Consider the following 25440-nt stretch of genomic DNA (forward strand, 5'->3'; position numbering starts at 1 on the left):
TAATTCGATATGGCCATGTCGAATTTAGCGCTACTCCTCTCGTTGGGGAGGATTACAGAAATCGATTTAAAGAGAGCTTTATGTCGAACTAAATGGCTTCCTGGTGTGGACGGGTGCAGGGTTAATTCGATATAACGGCGCTAAAGTCGACATAAAAGCCTAGTGTAGACCAGGCCTTAGTGTTCTCCTACAGAGTTCTAGTGTTAAAATGGCACCTAAAACACCCTTGTACTGACCTGGTCTGGAGACGTGGCTGTTTGTAATCTTGTGTGTGTGAAGAGACACTGCTATTCATAGATTTATTCAGGACAGTGTTTTCTTTTGAGTCACCCCAAGGTTTCAGTCTTCCTACATTGTAAGAAGCAAAAATAAATAAATAAATAAATAAAAAACAGACCAGCTAGTTATTAACATTTAGTAATTGTCAGTATTAACAACATAAATACACACATTCTCAACTCTATAGATAACATAAGTTGCCTGACTGCATCTAAGATCAAGCACAAACACCCTGGTCAATTACATCAATCTGGATACTAGCCAGCTATTTGGGGAGAGGGCTTTCTGCTGGGGGTGGCAGAAGCCTCCCTTCAGAACCCTGCCTGTGGGGTAGCATTAACTGGGGACTACCCCATAATGGAGCCCTCTCTGCTATTGTGGAAGGCAGGGATCTGCCACCATGGTCTTTGACCAAATCCTTCCTGTTCCTTAATCTACTATGCCCTGTTTTAGAGGGAGGGGAAGTGGCCTGGTCCAGGAGAAGAGCAGCCTCAGCTCCCTGCCATCTGAGCAGAAAGCTCTGAGTGGGGCTGTCTTGACAACACAGCAGCAGACTCTAGGGTCAGCAGAAAAAACTAACCTTACTAGCCTTTCATAACTGTTGTTCTTTGAGATGTGTTGCTCATGTCATAGAATCATAGAATATCAGGGTTGGAAGAGACCTCAGGAGGTCATCTAGTCCAACCCCCTGCTCAAAGGAGGACCAATCCCCAACTAAATCATCCCAGCCAGGGCTTTGTCAAGCCTGACCTTAAAAACCTCTAAGGAAGGAGATTCTACCACCTCCCTAGGTAACCCATTCCAGTGCTTCACCACCCTCCTAGTGAAAAAGTTTTCCCTAATAGCCAACCTAAATTTCCCCCACTGCAACTTGAGACCATTACTCCTTGTTCTGTCATCTGGTACTACTGAGAACAGTCTAGATCCATCCTCTTTGGAACCCCCTTTCAGGTAGTTGAAAGCAGCTATCAAATCCCCCCTCATTCTTCTCTTCTGCAGACTAAACAATCCCAGTTCCCTCAGCCTCTCCTCATAAGTAATGTGCTCCAGCGCCCTAATCATTTTTGTTGCCCTCCGCTGGACTCTTTCCAATTTTTCACATCCTTCTTGTAGTGTGAGGCCCAAAACTGGACACTGAGGCCTCACCAACGTCGAATAGAGGGGAATGATCACGTCCCTCGATCTGCTGGCAATGCCCCTACTTATACAGCCCAAAATGCCATTAGCCTTCTTGGCAACAAGGGCACACTGTTGACTCATATCCAGCTTCTCGTCCACTGTAACCCCTAGGTCTTTTTCTGCAGAACTGCTGCCTAGCTATTCGGTCCCTAGTCTGTAGCGGTGCATGGGATTCTTCCATCCTAAGTGCAGGACTCTGCACTTGTCCTTGTTGAACCTCATCAGGTTTCTTTTGGCCCAATCCTCTAATTTGTCTAGGTCCCTCTGTATCCTATTCCTACCATCCAGCGTATCTACCACTCCTCCCAGTTTAGTGTCATCTGCAAACTTGCTGAGCATGCAGTCCACGCATCCTCCAGATCATTAATGAAGATATTGAACAAAACTGGCCCCAGGACCGACCCTTGGGGCACTCCGCTGCCAACTAGACATGGAGCCATTGATCACTACCCGTTGAGCCAGACGATCTAGCCAGCTTTCCATCCACCTTATAGTCCATTCATCCAGCCCATACTACTTTAACTTGCCAGCAAGAATACTGTGGGAGACTGTAATAAAAGCTTTGCTAAAGTCAAGGAATAACATGTCCACTACTTTCCCCTCATCCACAGAGCCAGTTATCTCGTCATAGAAAGCAATTAGGTTAGTCAGGCATGACTTGCCCTTGGTGAATCCACGCTGACTGTTCCTGATCACTTTCCTCTCTAAGTGCTTCAGAATTGATTTCTTGAGGACCTGCTCCATGATTTTTCCAGGGACTGAGGTGAGGCTGACTGGCTTGTAGTTCCCCGTGTAGTGTCCATTCCATTGTAGGTGGGTGTGCTCACCACATGTACTGGTGCTGAAAGTTTTTCCCTCACTGGTATTCATAGGGGACCAGCTCTGGTGCCCTCTGGAGTGGCCCACGTATTTGCCAGTATAAGGGGTGCCGCTGGCTTCTCCCTCCCTCAGTTCCTTCTTGCGGGAACTCCGAGAGAGGGGAAGGAGGGTGGGTCATGGAATGGACATTAGCAACACATCTCAAAGAACAGTTACAAAAGGTTAGTAACTGTTTTTTCTTCTTTGAGTGATTGCTCATGTCCATTCCATTATAGGTGACTCCCAAGCAGTACCTCTGGAGGCGAGCAGGAGTTCATGGACGTGTCAGTTGCAACACAGCTCTGCCAAATCCAGCATCATCTCTGGCCTGCTGGGTAATGGCGTAATGTGTGGTGAACATGTGTACCAAAGACCAGCTCGCAGCCCTGCAGATGTCCTGGACAGGGACATGCACCAGGAAGGCAGCTGAAGACGCTTGAGCTCCAGTAGAGTGAGCCTTCATTATCGGTGGAGACACAGACTGCGCCAACTTGTAACAAGTGTGGATGCAGGTGGTAATCCAGTTTGAAATCCTCTGAGAGTACACTGGAAGGCCCTTCATCCTGTCAGTGATCGCAGTAAAGAGATGAGTCGATCTGCCGAAGGCCTTGGTGCTCTCCAAGTAGAAAGCCAGGGCACGCCTGAAATCTAGAGTGTGCAGGCATCTCTCCTCATTGATTATGTGAGGCTTTGGACAGAACACAGGGAGGAAGATATCCCGATTGACATGGAAGTGCGACACCACCTCCAGCAGGAAGGCCGGATGGGGTCGCAGCTGAACCTTGTCTTTGTAGAATACCGTATATGGGGGCTCTGAAGTGAGGGCTTTAATCTCTGAGACTCAACGTGCTCAATAAGTAATGCCTACAAGGAATGCAACCTTCCACAACAGGTAGAGAGGGAACAAGAAGCCATAGGCTCAAAGGGTGGACCCATGAGCCTGGAGAGGACCAGGTTAAGGTCCCATTGGGGAACCGGGCCCCGGATTGGCGGAAAGAGTCTTTCAAGAACATGATTGTCATCTCATGTGAGAATACAGATTTACCCTGGACGCTGGTATGGAAGGCCAATATGGCTGCCAAGTGCACCTTGATCAAGGAAAAGGCGAGGCCCTGGTGCTTCAAGTGAAGCAGGTAATCCAGGATGGACTGCAGGGACGACTGGGTCAGGGAGATTTTCCACTCTGACTCCCAGCAGGAGAAATGGTTCCACTTTTCCAGGTAAGTCACTCTGGTAGAGGGTTTTCTGCCCTTCAAGAGAACCTGCTGTACCTGACTAGAGAAGGTTTGTTCCTCTAGGTTCAGCCACGCAGCAGCCAAGCCGTGAGGTGGAGAGCGGTGAGGTTCAAGTGCAAGAGCTGACCGTGATCCTGTGAGAGTAGCTCTGGGCGGCTGTAAAGTGGCCACAGGGCCACTATGGCCAGGTCCATGAGCATGCCGAACCAATGCTGGTACGTCCATGACCCACGCCTTGTCCCTCTTGATCTTCAAGAGAACCTTGCTCATGAGTAGAATCGGCGGGAAGGCGTACATCAGGTCTGCGGACCATGACAGGAGAAAGGCATTGGAAAATAAGCCTCTGCCTAGGCCTTGAGGAGCGCAGAACTGATGACGCTTTCTCTTCTATCTGGTGGCGAACAGGTCCACTCGGGGAGCTCCCCACTTCTGGAAGAGCATCCTGACGACTTCAGAGTGAAGGGAACACTCGTGGTGAGAGAAGAACCTGCTGAGGTGATCCGCCAGCGTGTTCAGGAAGCCAGGGAGGTGCGAGGCTTCCAGGTGGATTGCATACTGAATGCAGAAGTCCCATAGATGGAGGGCTTCTTTGCACAGAGCCGACGAACAAGCTGTCCCCTGCCTGTTGACATAGAACATGGAGGCTGTGTTGTTCGTCAACACCTGCACCACCTGACCGGACAGCTGGGAAAGGAAGCCTCCACAAGGCAGGCAAATGGCTCTAAGTTCTCTGACATTTAAATGTAACGCAAGCTCCTCCCGAGACCATAATCCCTGAGTCCGCAGTACATAGAGATGCACTCCCCAACCGAGGTCAGACGCGTCTGAAATCAGGGAAACCGTGGGTCGTGGGCTTGCGAACGGCACACCTTCCATTACCAGAGTTGGATCGGATCACTACAGCAGGGAGGTACATACCTGTGGTGTGGGATTGTGACAATCTTGTCCAGGTGATATGTGTCCAGGGAGTAGACGGACGCCAGCCACATCTGGAGGAGACGCAGCCTGAGTCTCGCATGACAGACAACATACATGCAAGCTGCCATGTGCCCCAGTAGTCTGAGGCAGACCCAGGCAGTGGCAAGCGGATGGGTTGTGATGCTGGCAATCAGATCTGCCATTGCCCTGAACCTCATCTCCAGCAGGAATGCTCTGGCTCGGATACAGTCGAGTACTGCTCCGACAAATTCTATCCTTTGAATCAGAATTAATGTTTATTTTTGTTCGTTTATCAACAGGCCTAAAGCTTGGCAAGTGGCCCGCAACTTCTTGACACTGCGCTGGACCTGGAGCGGCCCTTGATGAGCCAGTTGTTGAGGTACAGGTATATCTGGATACCGTAACATCTGAGGTAGGTCGCTACCACCAACATGCACTTTGTGAATACCATTGATGCCTTTGCTAGGCCAAAGGGGAGCACAGCAAATTGGTAGTATGAAACGTAGGAAGCGTCTGTGTCCCTGAAATATTGGTATGTGAGCAGGCATCCTTCTGGGCTCCCGGATCTAGGGAAAGAATGATGGAGGCCAGGGAGACCATGCAGAACTTCAACTTCTTGAGATACTTATTGAGGCCCCGCAGGTCCAGGATAGGGCATAGACCCCCTTTGGGATAAAAAAAATAGCAGGAATAAAACCCTTTTCCCCGTAAGTGCTGTGACAGACCCAGACCAGTGGGGTACAGGAGTCTGGTAGAGGGCAAATATACTGGTCACTGGCTGAGTAGTTTTCTGTTCCTTGAGTGACCAGAGCAGGAGCTGCACTAGAGTAATCAGGAACCTGCTAGAACCAGTTAAGGCAGGCAGGCTAATTAGGACACCTGGAGCCAATTAAGAAGCAGCTTCTAGAATCAATTAAGGCAGGCTAATCAGGGCACCTGGGTTTTAAAAAGGAGCTCACTTCAGTTTGTGGTGCGAGTGTGAGGAGCTGGGAGCAAGAGGCGCAAGGAGCTGAGAGTGAGAGGGTGTGCTGCTGGAGGACTGAGGAGCACAAGCGTTATCAGACACCAGGAGGAAGGTCCTGTGGTGAGAATAAGGAAGGTGTTTGGAGGAGGCCATGGGGAAGTAGCCCAGGGAGTTGTAGCTGTCATGCAGCTGTTACAGGAGGCACTATAGACAGCTGCAGTCCACAGGGCCCTGGGCTGGAACCCGGAGTAGAGGGCGGGCCCGGGTTCCCCCCAAACCTCCCAATTGACCTGGACTGTGGGTTCTCCCAGAGGGGAAGATCTCTGGGCTGTTCCCCAACCCACATGGTGAATCTCTGAGGCAAGAAAATCTGCCAATAAGCGCAGGACCCACCAAGATAGAGGAGGAACTTTCTCTACTGCTCCCACCTGCAGAAGGCCCAGCACCTCCTGAGCAAGTAGATGCTTGTGAGAAGAGTCCCTGAAAAGAGACAGGGAGGGAGGAAGGGAATAGAAATAAACTGAAGGATATACCCCCCTGCAACTGTGCTGAGGACCCACTGGTCCGGTGTATAGAGCCCCAGGCAGGGAGGAAGGGAGATAGGTGGTTGGGGAAAAAACAGGGATGCTGGATCCAGGACAGAGGCTGGAAGGTCGCCCTTGAGCGCACCCTCAAAATGCCTACTTATTACCCAATTGGGTGAAGCTAGAGCTCGAGTAAGCTGAGGAGGCCAGCTGACGGCCTTGCCGGCGCTTGTAGCCCCTGCCCTTTTTAAGGAATGGCTCTGATTGGGAAGAGCCCCCGAACCTGTGGGACTGTTGTGGCTTGAACCACTTCCTCGTGGGTGCCTCAGTGTACAGGCCCAGCGAGTGCAAGGTGGCCCTAGTCTTTTAGGCCATGCAACTTGCTGTCTGTTCTGCGAACAACACCAAGCCGTCAAAGGGAAGGTACTGGATGGATTGCTGAACCTCTGCTGACAAACCCGATGACTACAACCAGGATCCCCGCCTCATTGAAATGGCCGAAGTCATAGACCGGGACGCGGAGGTCTGCTGCATCTGCCCCTCATGGGTCTTTGCTGTCCTCTGGCTCTCTTCTTCCCTTTACGGGACACAGGATAACGCCCTCTCCCGGCATCTCTTTGCTTTTCAACCGGTACCCAGGGATGGGGATCGGTGCCAGTCTGAGGTCGGTGCTAGTGGCACGCTCCTGCTTGCCTGCCCTGACTACCGCTCTGCCCTCCTCCAGAATAGCCAGGAATTCCTTCCTGGGCTCCTCAGGCAGCGACTCTGTGAACTTGGCCACGGACTGCCAAATGTTATAATCATAGTGGCCAAGTAGGGCCTGATGATTGGCCACTCTTAGCTGAAGACTGGCCATAGAATAAATCTTTCTACCGAAAAGATCGAGCTTCGCCAACTCCTTATTCTTAGGGGTCGATCCCGGTTGGCCTTGTCTATCCTGCTCATTGGCTGCTGACACCACCAGCGCGCTTGGGGCGTTTGTACAAGTATTCAAACCTTTTAGTGGGGATATAGTACTTCCGCTCCACCCACTTAGAGATGGGGGCAGGGAGGAGGGGGTTTGCCAAAGGGCTTTGATCAGTTTCACAACTCCCATGTGTACTGGTAATGCCACCTTCGAGGGGGCTGCTGCACTCAGCACATTGAACAGGGAGTTCCAAGGGCTCCACCAGCTCCTCGGCTTCCAGCCCGAGGTTTGAAGCCACCCTTTTCAAAAGCTCTTGGTGGGCTTTTGCGTCATCCTGGGGGACTGTGTGAGAGGGCCCCGCTATCGCCTCGTCGGGCAAAGATGAAGAGGAGGCAGGTATAGGTGGGCCTGGTAACTCCACTGCCTCTGCCAGGCTGTCCCTGTGGAGTTCTCTGACTCCGCTTCCGAGTCAGGGGGTGGGCAGGAGACTGTGGCCGACTGTCTTTCCAATGTCCCTGAGACCAACTGATGCCCCAGCGACGGTTGGGGAAATGTCCAGGGGTTCCACAGATGCCAGGGGTTTGGCAATTGGCCCTGGGGCCATGCAGCCCCTTGGGGCCCAGAAGGAAATGCTGATGGTCCCGGCGGGTGCCCTTGGCCTGAGGGCAGGTCTTCCTCCTTGCTTTGAGCCTGAAGAGGGGGAGACTTGTCTGGGGGACCAGGACAGGACTGATGTCACCTGTCTACCCTGTTCCTGTCGGCTCTCTCTGCGGACCTCCACTGGGGAGCTGTACTGGGACGATGTCTCTCGGTGCCACGATTCCAGTGACTGGTGGCTGCGTTCGGCGACAGTACCCCGGCTATCGAAGCTTCACGCTGTGAGAGCAGTGCTGCTCCGTGGACCAGGAGTGAGAACGGGAGCGAGAGGATCGACATCTTGGAGACCGTCAACGTGCCCATGGAGATCTGTACCAGTGAACTGGAGACTGGTAACAGGACTTGGGGGACCGGCGTATCAACCCTCCAGAACAGTGCCACGAGTCTGGAGACCTATTCAGATGCTCTAAGCGCTGGGGTTCTGGGGATTGGTGATGCGCCTTCAAGGGTCTGTGCCAGACAGACGGTGATTGATGCTGGGATCCCAGTGAACACTGCCTAGAGACTGGAAAACAACACTGGGAACTCTGGTAGGTAAGCTGACCCGCATCTGGGGGCTGGTGGCACTGTTCAGGTGAGCGCTGCTGCACTGACAGAGACCGCTGGAAGGGTCCCAGGATGGGTTTTCCCCTTGAATGGTGCACCTTAGTAGCAGGCAGGGGCAGCACCACAAGGGACAATATATTCTTAGCAGCCTCTGGTGTGGACAGCACCACCAGGTGCTGAGTGCCTCTACTGCTTTCTGGGGTGGTGGGTGGATCTCAAAGTGGGCCCAAACAGCTCTGTAGGTGCTGGAGCCTGGCCACCATCCATAGAGAAAAAGCTGCCCCTCATGGGTCTTTGCTGTCCTCTGGCTCTCTCCTTCCCTTTACGGGACACAGGATAATGCCCTCTCCAGGCCTTTCTTTGCTTTTCAACCGGTACCAGGGATGGGGATCAGTGCCAGTCGGAGGTCGGTGCTGGTGGCACACTCCGCACCGAGGCTGCAGTGCTTGGAGCAGAGTCCGATCTAGTCGGCTCCAATGCCAGTGCGAAGGCTGACTCCATAAAGAGTGCTCAACGACAAATGTCCTGCTTCTTTTTTGTTCGTGGCCTGAACCTCTTACAGATGTGACACTTGTCGCTCACATGGGTTTCCTCCAAGCACTTTAGACATCTTTTATGGGGATCACTGACTGGCATAGGTTTCTTGCAGCAGTCACAAGGCCCCATCCCTAGGCTAAGTCCCATCCAGAACTAACCAACTATTACTAACTCTAACACTAAGGGAACTGTAAAACTAGAAGTTTTTAACTATATACAAAAAGTTCATAACTAGACACAGTTGAGAGAAGTAAGCTAGCCGAGGCAAGGAAACGTTCCAGCACTGGTCACTGGTGGTACGAAGGAACTGAGGGAGGAGGGAGCCAGCGGTGCCCCTTATACCAGCACATACATGCACCACTCCAGAGGGTGCCAGAGTTAGTCTCCTACGGATACCACTGAAGGAAAAACTTCCGACAGCAGTGCATGTGGCGAACACACACACCTACAATGGAATGGACATGAGCAATCACTCAAAGAACTTGATTTATGTGGGGACATATGTTGTTGTGGAGGTGTCCCAGAACTGACTTGTTTTGTGTGGTGGTGTTAGGAGGGCAGCATTAATTGGCAGCAGAGCTCAGTCAGCAGGAATCCAGCGTCTATAGGCCCAACAGGAGGGTGTGTTTTTCAGCCTGGTGATTAGGTATTAGACAGGGCTTGGAAAAAGTTGCCTGTTTATTTGAACTTGATGTTCTGACACCTAGAAGGCAGTATGTCTAAACACTTGAGAAACTAGAATTCCTCTAGCAGCAAACAGAAAGAACCAGTCCAGCTGTTAAAAGCCCAGATTGTCTTAGCAAAAGCCTCTCTGCTAGAGAACATACTTTGAATGGTTTAACTTCAGAGCACAAGCTATCATTTTTAAGGCTACATCCCCCATGTAGAATGTGGGATCAGATATGTGGTATGACAGAGGTGCTTTGTTGCTGCACATAATGCAAGAATGCCCTCTTTCATAAGCTCAGTGCTTTTGTCTCCCCTATGGAAATAGCACAAAGTCACAGTACCTTTGTGTGGCTGATATCCAAGTGGCCTTGACAGACTTGCTTTCAGATCAAATGTTGGCTTCTTGGTACTTGTGGGTTCTGCAGTCTGAGCTGCAAACTTGAATGGTGTAACAGCTAAAAAGAAAACCAGGGTACCATGTTTAGAGAGAGGGAACAAGAATTTCCGCTCTTAAAAGCGAACAGTTGGGAAACTACATAAGGAGAGCACTACAACAGCCCAATTCTTTAAGCCAGTCAAACCAAAGTACCATAGGATCTTACAAACTACCAAGGATCCACACACTATAAAATGTACTCCATTGAAAACACATTTAACACTTTGGATAACAGGGAAGAGGTTGAACAATATGGGGCAACAGTGTACGAAGGGCAGATGTGGAAGGTCTCACTCTTTTGGTTTGGTTTTAAGTAGATAGCCCTGGTATGTAGCAGAGTTGCTAAGCCATATCTAGTTCAGTGTTTCTCAACTGGCCTGTGGTCTCCCAGTGGTCTACGGAGAGCATGCTGATCACATGATGCTTATTTCCAGCTGTCACCTTAAATCACAACTAAAAATACATTAAGTACTATTGCTATTTTTCATGTAAGCAATTACTGTAGGTTACATAAGGTTGGCCTGCAATCATGAGGAGCATGGAAGGTGGTCCACAAAACTATGAATGGAAAGGGAAGTGTCCGTGACACAGTCTAGCACATGGTCCACGCTGGAAGACACTGCGGGTACTGGATAGCTGTTAACAGTTCTACCTACACACCACTGAGAAAACTGTTAGTACCAAATAAAAGTTGCGAGTCACATGTATAATACAATTTACATGGTCTTGTAGTTTGCTACAGAAACAGGGATTATTTTTAGAATGCTACATAATTTACTTCAGAATCTAAGTCTTCATTTAAAAAACATTAATTCTCTAGCAGTTCAAGATTCTCTATGTCTTAACCAACAAATGGATACTGTACTGATTGGCATAAATGCCTGCATACCATTCTTGGGTCCTTGACACATAGGTCAAATGTGCCACATAGGACGTGAGGTGTGAATAGTGAGGAGCTCAGTCCTTTCTTAAGATGTTTAAGAAAACAAGACTACCTGGGGTGCCTTATCCCTTATATGTAGGCCAGCTATTATCCCATACAAACTTTTATCAACACTTCCAAGAAATGTTGAATTTAACCCTAATCCCAAACTACCCAAAACAAAGTAAATCACTCAAGCTGTTCTAATACTGATTTCTTGCTCAGGATTGATTTTAGCTATCTAATTTATTTCTACCTCAGGACATGACCTTCACATGCTGTCTCAACGCTTGCTTCCCTGCTCTCAACTTCAGTACTCTGTAGGATATGAACGGTTAGTTTTATTATCAGAAGTGGGACTTCTATACAATTGTATGGGTATATTTTGAGACTGGTAAGTCATGCATCACACCATACATGGTTTTCCACTTCTCTAGAGCAAGTATGATAGCTCGTTACCTATTCCATTGCATGGTTATTTGGTGGTCCAGGGAGCTTTTCTACAATGACACTTAAACCTCTTCTGGAGTACTCTAGTACCAAGTCTGCAATGGTGCTTTTATGTTTCCTTGTGGCGCTTTTATCTGCCAATACAGGGGTGGGCAAACTTTTTGGGCTGAGGGCCACATCTGGATGGAGAAATTGTATGCAGGGCCGGGGCAGGGGGTTGGGGTGCGGGAGGGAGTGCAGGGTGTGGGAGGGGGTGTGGTGTGCAGGAAGGGGCTCAGGGCAAGGGTTTGGGGCAGAGGAGGGGTGCGGGGTGTATGAGGGGGGCTCAGGGAAGGGGGTTGGAGTGCAGGAGGGGTGCGGCAAGGGGCTCAGGGCAGGAGGTTGGGGTGCAAGAGAAGTGCGGGGTGTACGAGGGGGCTCAGGGCAGGGAGTTGGTGTGCAGGAGGGGTGCATGGTGCAGGCAGGGGGCTTAGGGCAAGGAGTTGGGGTGCAGGAGGGGTGCACGGTGCAGGCAGGGGGCTTAGGGCAGGGAGTTGGGGGCGGGGTGCAGGAGGGCTTTGGGGGTAGCAGTGGTGCGCACCAGGGCCAGAGCAGGCTCCCTGCCTGCCTGTCCTATCCCCGGCCCTGCGCTGCTCCAGGAAGTGCTGCGGCCCCTGGGGAAGGGGGGTGGGGGGGGGCGGAGTGCTCCGTGTGTGCTGCCTTTGCTGTGCCTACAGGTACCTCCCCCGAAGCTCCCATTGGCCGTGGTTCCCTGTTCCTGGCCAATGGGAGCTGCAGGGGGCGATGCCTGGAGGCAAGAGCAACGCACAGAGCCCTCTGCCCCTCCCCGCCCAGAGGCCTCATGGGCACGGGGCCCACTGCACCACAGGGGCAGTCCCGCGGGCCGGATCCAAAGCCCTGAGGGGCCGGATCCGGCCTGCGGGCCGTAGTTTGCCCACCCCTGTGCTAATAGCATAATACAGAAACTGCTCAACCACACACAATAAGAACAGATAGACTGGAGATAATTTCTTGCCTTTTATCTTATCCAAAGATTTTTAGCACCTACCCTTTTCAGTTCAAAGAAAATATAAATTTAAAAAAAACAAGATATTGCAGTCCCCTAAAGAATCATTCCAGTCTTGGGAAATAATACATCTCCCCTTGCCCTTTGCTAAAGCATTAAAGCTTGTTTCCAAATATTATGTACATTTTATAGCATCAGTTTCTCAGAAGATTACCATTAGGGTTGGTCTTTGATGCAGTCAGCTCATGGTTTGTTGCATTTCCATTAGTGCTCTTTCTAATTGTGGGTTTGCCACTTTTCTGGCTATCAGGTGTGCAAATCTCCAAGAATGGTGACTTTCTAGATGGAGTCTTGGTAAGGGAGCGCTTGTGTTCATTATCTTTTGTAGCTTCTGAGAATCTGAAAGGAAGTAGTTATTAGTCGGAATAAAGATCTGAACCTTCCTGCATTAACAGGTGCTCATTAAAAACATTTCAACCAATGTAAATCTCTTATTATCTATCAGAGAAAACATGAAACGCTGTAATACATAATCCTTTGGCACATTCCTTGTCATGAATATGGAATTGCTATCAACAACTAATGCAACAATCACACAATGTTTTTATTGCAATTTAATTTTCAAATTCAATTTTTAAATTTCATGATTTAATTCACTGTGTTGTTTATATATTATACCAAATACTTGACTGATGTTTCTGGTGAGTCCTTTTTACCTGACATTCATTTTGGTTGTTGAGAGAATGGAGGGATTGAATAAAGATTTCTGAGATAAAATACTCAGATTTCCGGTGCCTACAGAGATGCGTGGGGAGCGCCGCAGGTTGCCTGGAGTACAACTGGTAGAGAACCTTCCTCTTTGGGGATGTGGGCTGAATAAAAACACTCTGCCGCCGGAGCGTTTCTAGAAACACAGAAGTGGGCATTTAGCACATTCTACAAGAGTTTAGCATTCGGATAGGCACTGCTGCCTGGATTGTGCTGGAGCTACAGAACATAATACATTTAATCACAAGTGCACAGATCAGTCTGCTTTAAAGAATAATATTTCAAAAAATACAAGATCTCCCTCGTAACTAGACAGAAAAGATTATCTGGGCGGGAGGGGCGGGCGGGGAGGAAGAACCCTCACCTTAGAATTGCTGTGTGGAGTTCCTTTCTCACATGCCTTTGGGTGGTTAGCTTTTTTAGCCAACATCTGCAAAAATAAAATGTATGGGGTCTTAAATACTCATCCATACACTTGGTATCTATCAGCAAGATAAGAAACGTAACATTCAGAATAAGTTTCAATGTTCTTGTTTTGACCATATTCATTGGTGTACATTGCTGTAAATCTTGGCATGTGCACACATTTGTCACATCTGGAAATGCCATTATTTTAGAATTCCCACACGTTCAAGTTTAGAATACAGAATTTGAGAGAGATCAAGGGCCTTCAAAAACCATTTACATGCCATGTTTTTTGAAGGTGAGTCGAATGTCTTTCCCTAAGAAGGTATATAAAAAGCACTTAAGTTTTCCACTTTGGATGGGCATTAACAGGTCAAGTCCACCATTTCAATCCCACTTTTTAAGATTCTCAAGTTCCATGGCAACTCAGAGACAATTAAGAAGGTAGACAAAAAAGCCAAACAACCCCACCAATGTAATTAGGAGTCTACTCTTTTTTTTTTTTTTTTTAAAGGAACTACTTATAAAGTATTTATGCTACCACGATAGAGTCAGAGAAAGGTTAGTTCTGTGGCAGGCAGAAAGGACAGTCAAAGTACTCAGGATAAACTTATATCCTTGCAGTCTATGGGATGTTAGGATCGTTGAAATTGCATGGGCCCCCTACTAGTAAACTACTCCTCAAAAATGGTTCTTTAGCCACATGGGTAAATGCATGACTCATACTGAGGGACTGTGCGGAGATAATGCAATAAAGAACCCTCTCTAGATTTTAGAAGAATGTAGGGATGAGGGATATGATCCTCTAATGATTCTTACCTTAACCTCATTGATAGAATTGCTGAAGTTTTCAATCAGTTTATTTTTTCTCTCAATGTAGGCATCAATAGACTCCATTTTCTCGAAGTGAGCCTCATGCAGCTTCTTGAAATCTTCAAAATTCCAAAAATATGAAAGAGAAATTGTCAAGATTGGTCATTTATAGGCAAGTTTAAATGATCAGAGGATGGTGCAAACCTGGAATAATTGTCACTAGGGGATAGGAGAAAAAAAAAATCTAAGTGCACTATTTTTCCTGACTGTATCCTGTGAGTCTAAGTCAGTGGTTCTCAAACTGCGGCCCCATCAGCACACAGGTGCGGCCCATGTGACATCCTCAGGGCCATACAGGCAGTATATAGATATATATTTTAGTGTAGATTTGGTCCACATAACAGAAGCGCTTCATATGTGGCCAACAATGGTAAATAGGTTGAGACCATTGGTCGAAGTGATTAAAAACAAGTGGAAGTGGTCGCCTATCTCTGCCTTGACTAGTCCTAAACAAATGGCAAGTCATTATTACTTCAGTTACTGGTCATCCATTTTAGGGCAGATCATTAGTTCAAAGAAAAAAGATAGTAACATAATTTAGCATTCCTGTCTGTTAAAAAAACCCTTACAATGCTTTTCACCCCGAAGGGTTCCAAAGCACTTGACAAACTGATTTTAAAACTAAGCAAATTTATCTACTACCAACACACAACCAGCTCTTTGGAGAAACACAGGCAGATATACACCACACTGGAACACTTCAGAGCCATGACAATTGCTTTATAAAAGAGCAAGATGTTTTCCCCCAAGCAAGCCCTATGAGATTTCGAGCCCCATATTGAAAAAAAGAATGAGATTGGATTCATTTAGGCAGTAACAAGCAAGTCTCCTTTCATACATGGACAATAAGCCTATTTTCAGAGATAGTAAATAACTTACTTGGCGTAATGGGTTTCACTCCTGTTTTTCCAGTTTTAGACAGACGGTCTACATATCGAGGGATCTTCCCAGCTGGAGGATGGGCTGGAAGAGTGTCATCTGGTACAATCAAATCAAACAAGTCTGTTAAAACTACTGGAAGGTTAGCTTAATGCTACTAAAACTCAAGCTATTCTTTTGCTTCATGAAACTCTGGAAGCTTGTATGCCAAAGAAGTACTCACTCCCTTAAATTGGGCTCTAGTACGAGAAGTAAAAATGGAATTGTGGAGTTCCATGTTTATAGTCTCTCAAAAGGCCTCCACATCAAAGGGGTACTCAAGTAATAGGATGACTTTGCCAACTGCAAGTTCAATATGGTATCGGAAAGTCAAGGCAGGTTATTTCCTTCTCATGCATCACCATCAGTAAAGGTTCTGCAGGCCAAGTTCTGCTCTGGGTGGCAACCCAATTGCCTGCACAAAGTGTAATTGGATTGGCCCTGTATGAGTAGTACTCCATTAGAATTAGTAGTATTGTGTTGATTATGCTTAAAGGAACAGAACCCAACTCACTTTCTCTTAGCGGTGTTGGCTCTGCAGCACTAATACTAGTAATAATAAAAGCTTCCATGACTATTGTAAGCAGAGATACCTGAATGCACATCTGGGAGCTTATCTGTTTAAACAGGGGGTGACATTTTTACTTAGAGACTTGAGAGCAGAACCACACAGTGACTAAAGATTTAGCCAATAAGTCTTGAATCTTTTCCTAATTTTTATGGTTTGAATTCAGCTTCTTTTGTATCATGTCTACACCGCTATTTCTGTTGAGTTCAGTTACTCTTCTTTCTTCATTTTAATACAATTCACAAACAGCTGTATTTTTTAAAAAGACGTTCAATTAGAGTATGATAGCATTTGTACACAGAAAGCGAGTGCTCAATTATTCCTTATTTCAGGTCTGTGTTGAAATCAGTATAGAATAGCTCCATGATATTGGGGGAAAAAAACCAAACTACAATGGGACCAAGGGGTGGGAAAATTAGTGATTTCTTTTAACCCATGTGTGTAAGTTTCTCTGTAGGCTTGTAACAGAACACTTGTTGTGTCACTAGAAGGAACCATTGCTCAGACAGAAGGCAGCAAGTGTAAACTCAAACAAGAACTATGATCATGATGTAAGAGGGATACTACAGTTGTTTCTCAATCTGAAAGCTCAACTTGTTGGGTCAAACAGAAGGCTCTTATATATTGTGTGTTGCTTGAAAAACTCAACTGGGTGTGTTGAATGGTGTATCTAACTTGGGGCGAAACATTAAAGTTGGCTTCCCATAACAGTTTTCTTGCATACTCTACTGAACAGCAGTTATGCCCATGCTGCAACTCAGGGACTGTACATACCTATTGTGCCATCTTCCTGGAGCAGAGCATGGGGTTGTATATGGCTTAGTGCTTGGGTTCTCAACCTTTTTCTTTCTGAGCCCTTCCCCACAGCATGCTATAAAAATTCCGTGGCCCACCTGTGCCACAACTGTTTTTCTCCATATCCAGTAGATTAAAAGCCAGGGCTGGCATTAGGGGGGTAGCAAGCAGGGCAATGGCTCAGGGCCCGACATCATAGGCGGCCTCGTAAAGCTAAGTTGCTCAGGCTTTGGCTTCAAACCTGGGCGATGGGGCTCGGGCTTTGGCTTTCTGTCCTAGGCCCCAGCGAGTCTAACGCCAGTCCTGCTCTGTGGTTTATTTTGGCAGATCCCCTGAAACCTGCTCACGGCCACGGCCACACACACAAGTGAGGAAGATACCAGTTCTGATTTTCAGTATCACATCAAACACAGCAGGCAGGGAATGATGAAGTTTCACTTGCCTGGACATGTTTTTTTGCTGTCTAAGCTGCCCAACAATAATGTTTTTTTCCTAGCCCGAGTATAAATTTATACTAACTACACATCTGGGAAAGTTGAGTCATCTGCAAGCAGAGGCCAATGAAGTACAACACATGAAGTACTCTTCCCCACCTCTTTCCTCAGGAAGAGAGTACCACATTTATGATAATCCAAGAGGCACTGAATTTAAAGGTGACCTGCAAAGGAAAATAGTTGGGATTGTGCACCCCATCTTCGTCTTCTTCTTCTAAACAATATATAAAGAAGGCCTGAAAGGTTTTTTTAATATTCAGCTTGCTTTTCACATAAGAAATGCAGGTCTTGTCTACCCTGAAAGGCTATGGTGACTGGATTTAAATAGTTAACAAAAAAGGTTTTGAACAGCCTGACCCAAAATCCCTTCCATTCTCAATTGCTCACCTTTCACTCGCTTTAAACTTATGAAGGTTATTTTACTAGTTCTCCAAGAAATAATGTTTGGGAAATGGACCTTTGCTAAAGATTTCATACACTAGTTTATTTAAGTAAGGGCATGTTCAGACCCCCAAGAAGTTCTTCACCAAAACTATGGAAGACCAGACTTGACAGTCCCAAGGAAAAAACCCAAGCAGAACCCTCACCCTCTTCCAACTTTCAAGCCTTCTTTAAAATTCATAAAGAAAACAAGTGCACAAGTCCAATTTTAAAAGATTCTTCACATATCACCTTTAAGTGAAAGGTATTCCTCAAACAAACAATCTGTCATGGGACAACGATCTGGGCTATTAGACCACCAGGACATTCCACAATATTTTTACGGACATAGTATATAAATCAAAATTCCTGTTCGAAGTATTGTAAGTAACGAAACTAAGAACTACTTGCAGTTTCCCCTTACTTTCAGCTCCATTTCGTTTAGCAGAAACCATCTTCTCCCTTTGCTGGCTCTGCATGGGATGCATCGCTGGGTTCACAGGAGCTTTGTTCTTAGCTACAGGTTCCTCGGTTTGGCGTCTTTTGCTTGTCTTTGTCCTTGTCTTTGGCGTCTTGCTGTCTCCATCCCGGGGTACTTTTTCTGTCATTTCTGAATAATTCTGGAGTTCAAAGATGTTTAGGTTAGGCCTTTTTTTCAAGGATGTTCTGCCTGTTCTTTAGGACAAGTTCTACAATAGAAAAGGTTTGCCGGTATAGCTATACCATCAAACCCTAGTAGTGTAGATGCAGTTTAGACCAGCAAAGAAGCGATTTTTCGGATAGCTTATATTTGGCAAGCAAAATAAGCCTACCGACAGTCACTTTGTTGCCACTATACCTGCATCTACACCAGGAGTTTTGCTGGTATATGTGTTGCAATCTCTCACCCCCTATAAACAAAACAAAAAAAACCCACGGACATTGCTATTGTCACAGTTCTGGGTTTAACTGCACATATGCCCCTTTTGTGGTCCCCTCGAGAGCATCCCCTTAAGTGTCAGGCTGGGAACCTCCATGTTCTTCTCCCTCCAGATCAGAGTTTTAGGGATACAGTCCCTTTGCAATTCACTGTGCTTGCCCCAGCAGCTCTGACTTTAGTTTAACACTTGCAGTTCTGCTCTCTCAGGAACAATGAGAGTCAGTGATCAACCAGCTTTTGCAAAGTACAGTACATTTATTTAAGTCAAAAGCATTACAGGTCTGTCGCATCTTACACGCATTTAACGTGCAAATTCAGCTTTACGCGGTCAGCAAAAAAAAAAAAAAAAAAGAGAATAACAATTTAAGTACTGTTCCTGTAGCGCGGGCGATTCCGCCCGCCATTACACTCAATGTAATTTTGACTATACACGGTTTTCGCTTTACGCGCTGACCGCGGAACGTAACCCCAGCGTAAGATGAGACAGACCTGTACAGAGAAAAAAAATTCAACAATCAATCTATATGCATCCTAAGCTTACCAGATATGACCTATCATCTGCATGAGATCCTGGTAAGTCCATAAGTTTGTCAGTTCTCTGTTCCAGAGTGACTCTCTCCATGAATCAGATCAGGCTGACTCTTTATATATTTTTTTGGCCTTTGTCTCTCAGGGCCTCCTAAACCAGGTAAAACCAGTTAATTCTACTTCTCCTATGGGGAGAAGCTTTCAAGGGCTGGGTATCTGCATAGTCAGCACTGGAAATTTGCATTAAACTTCCACCCCTCGCTAATTCTAGATTCCACTGCAAACCCATCCCGTGAGTCAGAAACACAAAGCTACATACACCACTTATTGATACAATGGTCAATCACTATTCCATATGTGCATAGCGTCTGACATCTCCACGTAACAGTCTTTCATGTTTCCAAGGTCTCACATCTGTCCCAGCTATACCGGCAAAAGCTTTTAGTTTAGACCTGGCCTAATATGCTATATCCGTTTGGCACCTTTCAAACAAACAAACTCCTTCTGCACTCCTTTTCTCCCCCCACTTTTTTTGTTTTAAAACAAAAAGTCTCACATTCCAACCTAGAGAGAAAGTCCTACACAAAGGGAGACCTACTGTGTATACAAGGGAAAGTGAAACATTCCATACACCAAATGCTGTTAAATGCAAAAGCAAACCAACTGAAGAAAGTTTTTCTTTCAGTTCTGGTCATCTTAGGTGTTGCTTTTATATACTAGTTAACATTTCAGAAAGCGGCGTGACTTAAACTGAAAACATCCTTTACTCTATTTTTCCAAACTGACCCACGCTCTTTATGTTTAGGATAAAGAGTGAGATCACCTAGTCATCTCAGCAATTTCATAATGTTCCAGGAACACTAGGAAAAGATTTTTACCATGTTATTTTAATTAGATGGACTGCTTATAAACAAGGTAGGGCAAGCAAAGTTCTTGCTAGAACTCCCTTTTCATCAAGCTAGCCAGCAGAGATAAAGAGTATCGTAGAAGCACGGAATTTAATGCAAGTTGATTGGCTGGATGATGAACATGCTTGGCACCAGTGCTGCGCTGGATGTATCAGGTACAGCATAGAGTTCCACCCTTTTGTTGGAATACCCAAGAATGTTGCAATACACAGATGTGGGAGAGGAGAACACAGAAACTCTTATTTATCTGAAGAGCACAAACATGAAGGAAAATATTTTAACAAAAATAACAGATGAGAAGGAAAATTCTTGATTGTCATTAGTCGTCATTCTGCCAGAGTAAGGGAGGAGGAGGAGAAATTCAACAGCTGCAGGACCAAGTTAAGAAATAGTGATGTCTCTGCAGCCTTGGTGCAACTGCACCTGGAATACTGTGTACAGCTCTGCTTCAGACTGCACAAATACAAGCAGAAAATTGGTTGTTTCCTCAACAATGACATTTCAAAAGTTATACATAATTTTAAAAACTGACAAGAGGGGGACCATCTTTGAGGGCAGCTTGGTTTTAATCCCATTAGGGACAATGGGGAGGAAAGGTGGTGGCCATTTTAAAAGAGGGCAGTTCATATTCAGAATTCTCTAAAGAACACGCTTCGTCAACCTCTGCTGAAGAAACCTGCAGTTATGAAGAACAAGAAAAAAAGTCTAAAAAACGTTTCTTCAAATTTAAGAGTTTCAGCAAGTTTTAAGTATATGGGAAAATTGAAGAGTTTGCGCTATTCCATTACTAACTAAAAGAATGCCTTCAAAGGCAAGTCAAGCACAAAGTGTAATTCTGTCTTGTTTATGATTATATATAGAGAAATTGTGGCTTTATTCTACAAAGCAATCGAAAAGCCATACTTAGAACATGGTGTCATATAGAGTACAGAAAGGAAGAGGATATTTCAATGCTTGAAAAAAAATGGAAAGATGGCTACTAGACTCATCTGGTGATCAGAATGTCTATTAAGAAAAAGCCTTCAAGAGTTGAGTGCATTTAGCCTGAAAACAGAGTGAAACATGATTATAGTGTCCTGGGACTTAATCTCTAATGAGGTTCTTAAACTGCACCCACTGTGGTATTTGAGCACCTAAAGTCAAATTATGACTCTGGGAAAGACCCATGCAGCTTACAGGTGATCTGAAGTTTAAGCTTATTCTTTATCAACAACAGGAATAGTTGATCGCAGCTAGCAGTTGACACAAGTTTCAGAAAAGTAGGGTACCAAAATACAAAGACAATAACATTACTGGTTTCAGAGTAGCAGCCGTGTTAGTCTGTATCCGCAAAAAGAACAGGAGTACTTGTGGCACCTTAGATACTAACAAATCCCACCTTTTCATGTTCTCTGTATGTGTATATATCTCTCCTTACTACATGTTCCGTTCTATGCATCCGATGAAGTGGGCTGTAGCTCACGAAAGCTTATGCTCAAATAAATTTGTTAGTCTCTAACGTGCTACAAGTACTCCTTAACATTACTGGGTTTGCCTATTGAAAGGCAGGCATTTCCTGCCAAGTGGTGGCAGAATAGACCAAAGGTTCTATTTAACTTGTGTTTCTCTTAATAAAGAAATAAAACCTGAAAAACTTGAATTACCTCTTTCTCAACAGGAAGTGCCATATCTTCTTCATTAGTATTAATTTCCTCCTTGGAGGCCATCTTTCCAGTTGCTACCTTCCTCCCTTTCCCACGCCTTTTTGTGACAAAGGACACTGGAATAGGTTTGACCTGCTCTGGACTGCTGAGTTGCTCTGTGTCTGAGGAGGAGGATGCGCTCCTTCCAAAGTCCTGTACAAGAGAAATGGGACCATTGTCTAATATCCTAACATGTGCATATTCATGTCAGATGCACTAACGAGAAAGCTTCACAAGTTATCAATGGAACACAGATATGTCACACCCACTGTTCACAAACACTCTGTTGGCATTCTCACTGTTCACTGGCATCACAATCAGTGTGCTGATGTCAGCTTTTTCCTCAAATACTGAAGTTAGTTTTTTGAGGGCAGTTTGTTAGCCTTCTACCTGAAATCCTCTCATTTGTTTTTATTGTATGCATAGCATTCCGTCAAGGTATTTAACACATGCAGCATTTCGCATTTGACACCTGACTGGGAGAATCCTGGGGCTCTCCAAGTTTTTAAGATCTCATAGATCTTTTTAAAATCCTGCAAAAGATCATGTCATCTGTGCTCCTCCTACAGGGCTACTCTGATCCCTAGCTACTGCATACATCACAGTCAGCAGAAGAAGAGTGAATCTGGCAAGGATCATATCAGTTCTTAATGGGTTCACAAAAAGGGCCACAATAAAAGTATATGCAATATATAATGACAGAGAAAAAAAGCTTCTGAATTATCTTGTTTCATAACATAAAAACAAGGGGACATTCAATGAAACTGAAAGGCAACACATTTAAATAAAAGAGGAAGGTTGTTTTTGTTGTGTTTTTTTTTTAAATACATACAGCGTAACAATAAAATAAAAAAAAAAAAAAAAAAAAAACTTTTTCTCTGGGATGTCCTTTGGTTATAGCATACTGAGGAGTAACTTGTAAGTGCAGTAGGCACAAAATGGCTAGACAAACTAGGATTAGACATTCATAGAGGTGAGAACCTCCAGTTAGAGAATATAAAAGGTAGATAGGATAAACAAACAAAAAAAGGAAGGGACACTCCCTCCCACCCCAACTGCCTAGGTTTAGCAAAAGGCTTCCCATACAAGCTGGTTTATTCCATATAATAATTGTCTTTATCGGGTTTCTTATACCTTCCTCTGAAGCATCAAGTATTGAGCACTATCAGAGAGGATAGCAGATTTGATGGACTACTGATCTGGCATGGCATTCCCTGTTTGTAGGCTATCCTGGGAAAGCATTATTTGCAGAAGCAGCACAGATGTTCCCTGGTGGTGGGTTCAAACCTTCACAGCTAGTATTTAAAATATTGAGATCTAGGTTGTCATTAGGCTTGGTTCAGCTCCTGAAGATGATCTTCTCTCAAAGGACACAATGGAGAATTTTGTACATTTCCCATTGCTAATGTCTGGAGCTGAACGGATCAGAGCAAATTTGAACATTAGCATATCAGTTTCCATTTGACCACATTTTAGTTCACACTAAAGATAAGTCTGTGTAGGTACTGGAGCACAAGTTAAGTTTTAACTCCAAATTGTTTTGTCAATTCCATTACTAGGATGGACACTGGCCTAGTCATATATGGAACCATTTCTAAACTAAATACCAAAAATGTCAATTTCCAGCAGTAGGTGAACACATTAAGCATGAGGCACTGATTTTAAGTAAAAATTTCAATTTATATTACCATGTGCACTACGTGAGAAGCACTTTTCATTAAATGAAATGCACTGCAATTATCAAAACAGGAGCAACTTTCTTAGAAAGAATGGTTCTGCATATTGTCTTTCATAAGATTATAAGAAGTCAGCAGACATCTATTCTTACCTTACTTCCATTTTCTTGTTTTGGCTCATGAAAGTGCTGCTTCAGAGCTTTCAGCAATTTGTCTGCCTGCAGAGGAGTCAAGAGTATACAATGTGACCCAAAGAAGACACTAGTCCATTACACAAAATGTTGCATAAGCCAACCCTGTATACCAACCAGTTCAGCAAAGCACTTAAGCATCTGCATAAGTCCATTTCTATTCAGCAAAACACATGTTTAAGGGTATGTCTTTTGGCAACATGTAGAGTACCTACCTGCCCAGCCCCCCAGCACAAGTATAAATAAGCAGTGTAGCTGGTGAGGCATGGCTTAGGCAAGTAAAGTAAAAGAAATGTCTGGGGGGAGGTGGGTCTGTCTGCAGTACTAGCCCTACACACTCTCTGCTGGCCCAAGCTGTGCCTCCCCATCTACACTGCTGTTTTTATCAGTGTAGTGTCCTGCTGCTGGAGCCTTTTCCCTCTGCCGGAAAAGAGTCCCACAGCAGGGGTGCGGTGGGGAAACCTCTGCCAGCTCCCCACTGTTACAGCTCTTCCTTGCCACAGGAAAACACTATGGAAACTATAAAAGGCTCTGGCAGGAGGGAGGCAGCAGGGAAAGACAGTCTTTTCCTGCTTCCTTCCCCCTGCCAGAACTTTTCCTTACTGCATTGAAAGGTTCTAGTGGCAAGGAGTTGCTGAAGCTTTTTCTTGCTGTCTCCCCTCTGCCAGGGCATTTCACTGGCACATGTAGCTATGCACTGCAATGAGGACGCAGACGGCTTTGCACTGTAGCATGTAGCTACATGTACACTACATGCTGTTGCCAGTGGCGTGTAATGTAGACATAGCCTAATTTTAAGAAGGTACTTGAGTCTCATTAAAATCAATGGGACTTAAGATGTGCTTAAGTACTTTGCTGAATAGCTCACTTGCTTCATTGGAGCGGAGATGTAGATTTTCCTGACCAGAGATCTTACAATCCATCCGTTTTCCAGAGAAGCCAGTAGTTTTAGGACAAGGTATTTTGACTCATCTAGTTAAACACAATCCAATTAAAACTTGTATCTAATTTCTGCAACAGCATCACTTACTTTGAGCCATGCTCACATGCAGATCATACTTTCCTAAGTAAATAATGCCAATAGGGAAAACACTCAATACAAAAAAATTGCATAATGGAATTTTTAAGCTGCTTAATGGCAATTTTCCAATGACCTAAATAGGAAAAATCAGCATAATACCAAAGTTTATCTCCTCCCTTATGTAAAAGTTCTTATTGAATGAATGTTAAGGATTAACCATTGATTTATATAGTTCTAAATCTGAAAAACATGGCAATGTACCACTTTTGCAGTACTGTAAATGAGAACATTAGTACTTCCATAATAATTTTATTTCATTTGTTATAACCTCTGAAAATTAGTTTAATTAACCCTAACCCAAATTATTTAATTTTATTTTAGGCAACTTGGCAGGTGAAGTCTCAGCCCAACACAAATTTGAAGACATTATGGCTCAAAGAAAACTATAAGCAACTTGAAAACAATAGCCATGCATAGTATATCCTATAGCCTTTTAAAAGCCCTTGCAGATTTTATACATATACCAATTTTTTTTTTCCAAAGTCAAGAGTGCTCATCCCAGTTGGAGATGAAAGGGTCAAATTCAACTTTGATTTGGCATGACTTCTTTTTTGCTCTAAATACACAGCTGGTTTAGCATTTTAAAAAACAACATTAGTTCCAAACACATTATAGGAACAGCTTATTCTCTATTCCTTATTGGTTGTATAATGAGACAATCAAGTGATTGATAGAAGTTTTCCAAGATATTAAACTGAGTTTGAAGTTTTTAGGAGATTCCAAAGTAAAGGGAAAGCTTTGGAAAAGTTTTTGAGGGATTTTTGAAAGGAGTGACTATTTTCAGTCCAACACCATGTTTAAAGTAGTTGTGAAGCCATTCATTCTAGCAAAGGTGCCAGAAGTCAGGGCAAGTTTCTCAGAATGTAAAAAATTGATAAAATTAAGGCTGTTGAAATGCACTGCCAGTTACATTTTAAACACTTACACTTCTTCCACACAACCCACTTGGTAATCTTAGGCCCTATCTTGACAGGCAAAAATGCTGTGGTTTTTCCATTGTGTTAAACCTTACAGATAAGGCAACTTTTTTTAAGTTTGCATCAGATAATACTGCAAAGAAGTTAGCTTGAAGATGTGCTCAGCCCAGAGATAAAAACAAGAACTGG

At 45.0% G+C, this 25440-nt stretch overlaps 1 protein-coding gene across 2 annotated transcripts in view; it reads right to left on the minus strand.

The window, feature by feature from the left end:
• NUSAP1 (nucleolar and spindle associated protein 1) overlaps window positions 1-25440 on the minus strand; it is a 36147-nt gene that overhangs the window by 6219 nt on the left and 4488 nt on the right. The window contains exons 2-11 of one of the 2 annotated variants that reach the window (XM_026651566.1): window positions 23215-23280; window positions 21348-21539; window positions 17774-17969; window positions 15034-15117; window positions 14101-14213; window positions 13241-13306; window positions 12825-13012; window positions 12323-12507; window positions 9636-9749; window positions 237-348 (exon numbers count right to left, since the gene is read on the minus strand). In XM_026651566.1, the coding sequence (XP_026507351.1) occupies window positions 237-348; window positions 9636-9749; window positions 12323-12507; window positions 12825-13012; window positions 13241-13306; window positions 14101-14213; window positions 15034-15117; window positions 17774-17969; window positions 21348-21539; window positions 23215-23280 (1316 nt within the window). Of the gene's footprint in view, window positions 1-236; window positions 349-9635; window positions 9750-12322; window positions 12508-12824; window positions 13013-13240; window positions 13307-14100; window positions 14214-15033; window positions 15133-17773; window positions 17970-21347; window positions 21540-23214; window positions 23281-25440 lie in introns of both variants that reach the window. The other variant, XM_026651565.1, reaches the window with a different exon arrangement.

Source organism: Terrapene carolina, unplaced genomic scaffold (assembly GCF_002925995.2).
Source record: "Terrapene carolina triunguis isolate 2854851 unplaced genomic scaffold, T_m_triunguis-2.0 Scaffold96, whole genome shotgun sequence".
In the NCBI taxonomy this organism is placed as follows: domain Eukaryota; kingdom Metazoa; phylum Chordata; order Testudines; family Emydidae; genus Terrapene; species Terrapene triunguis.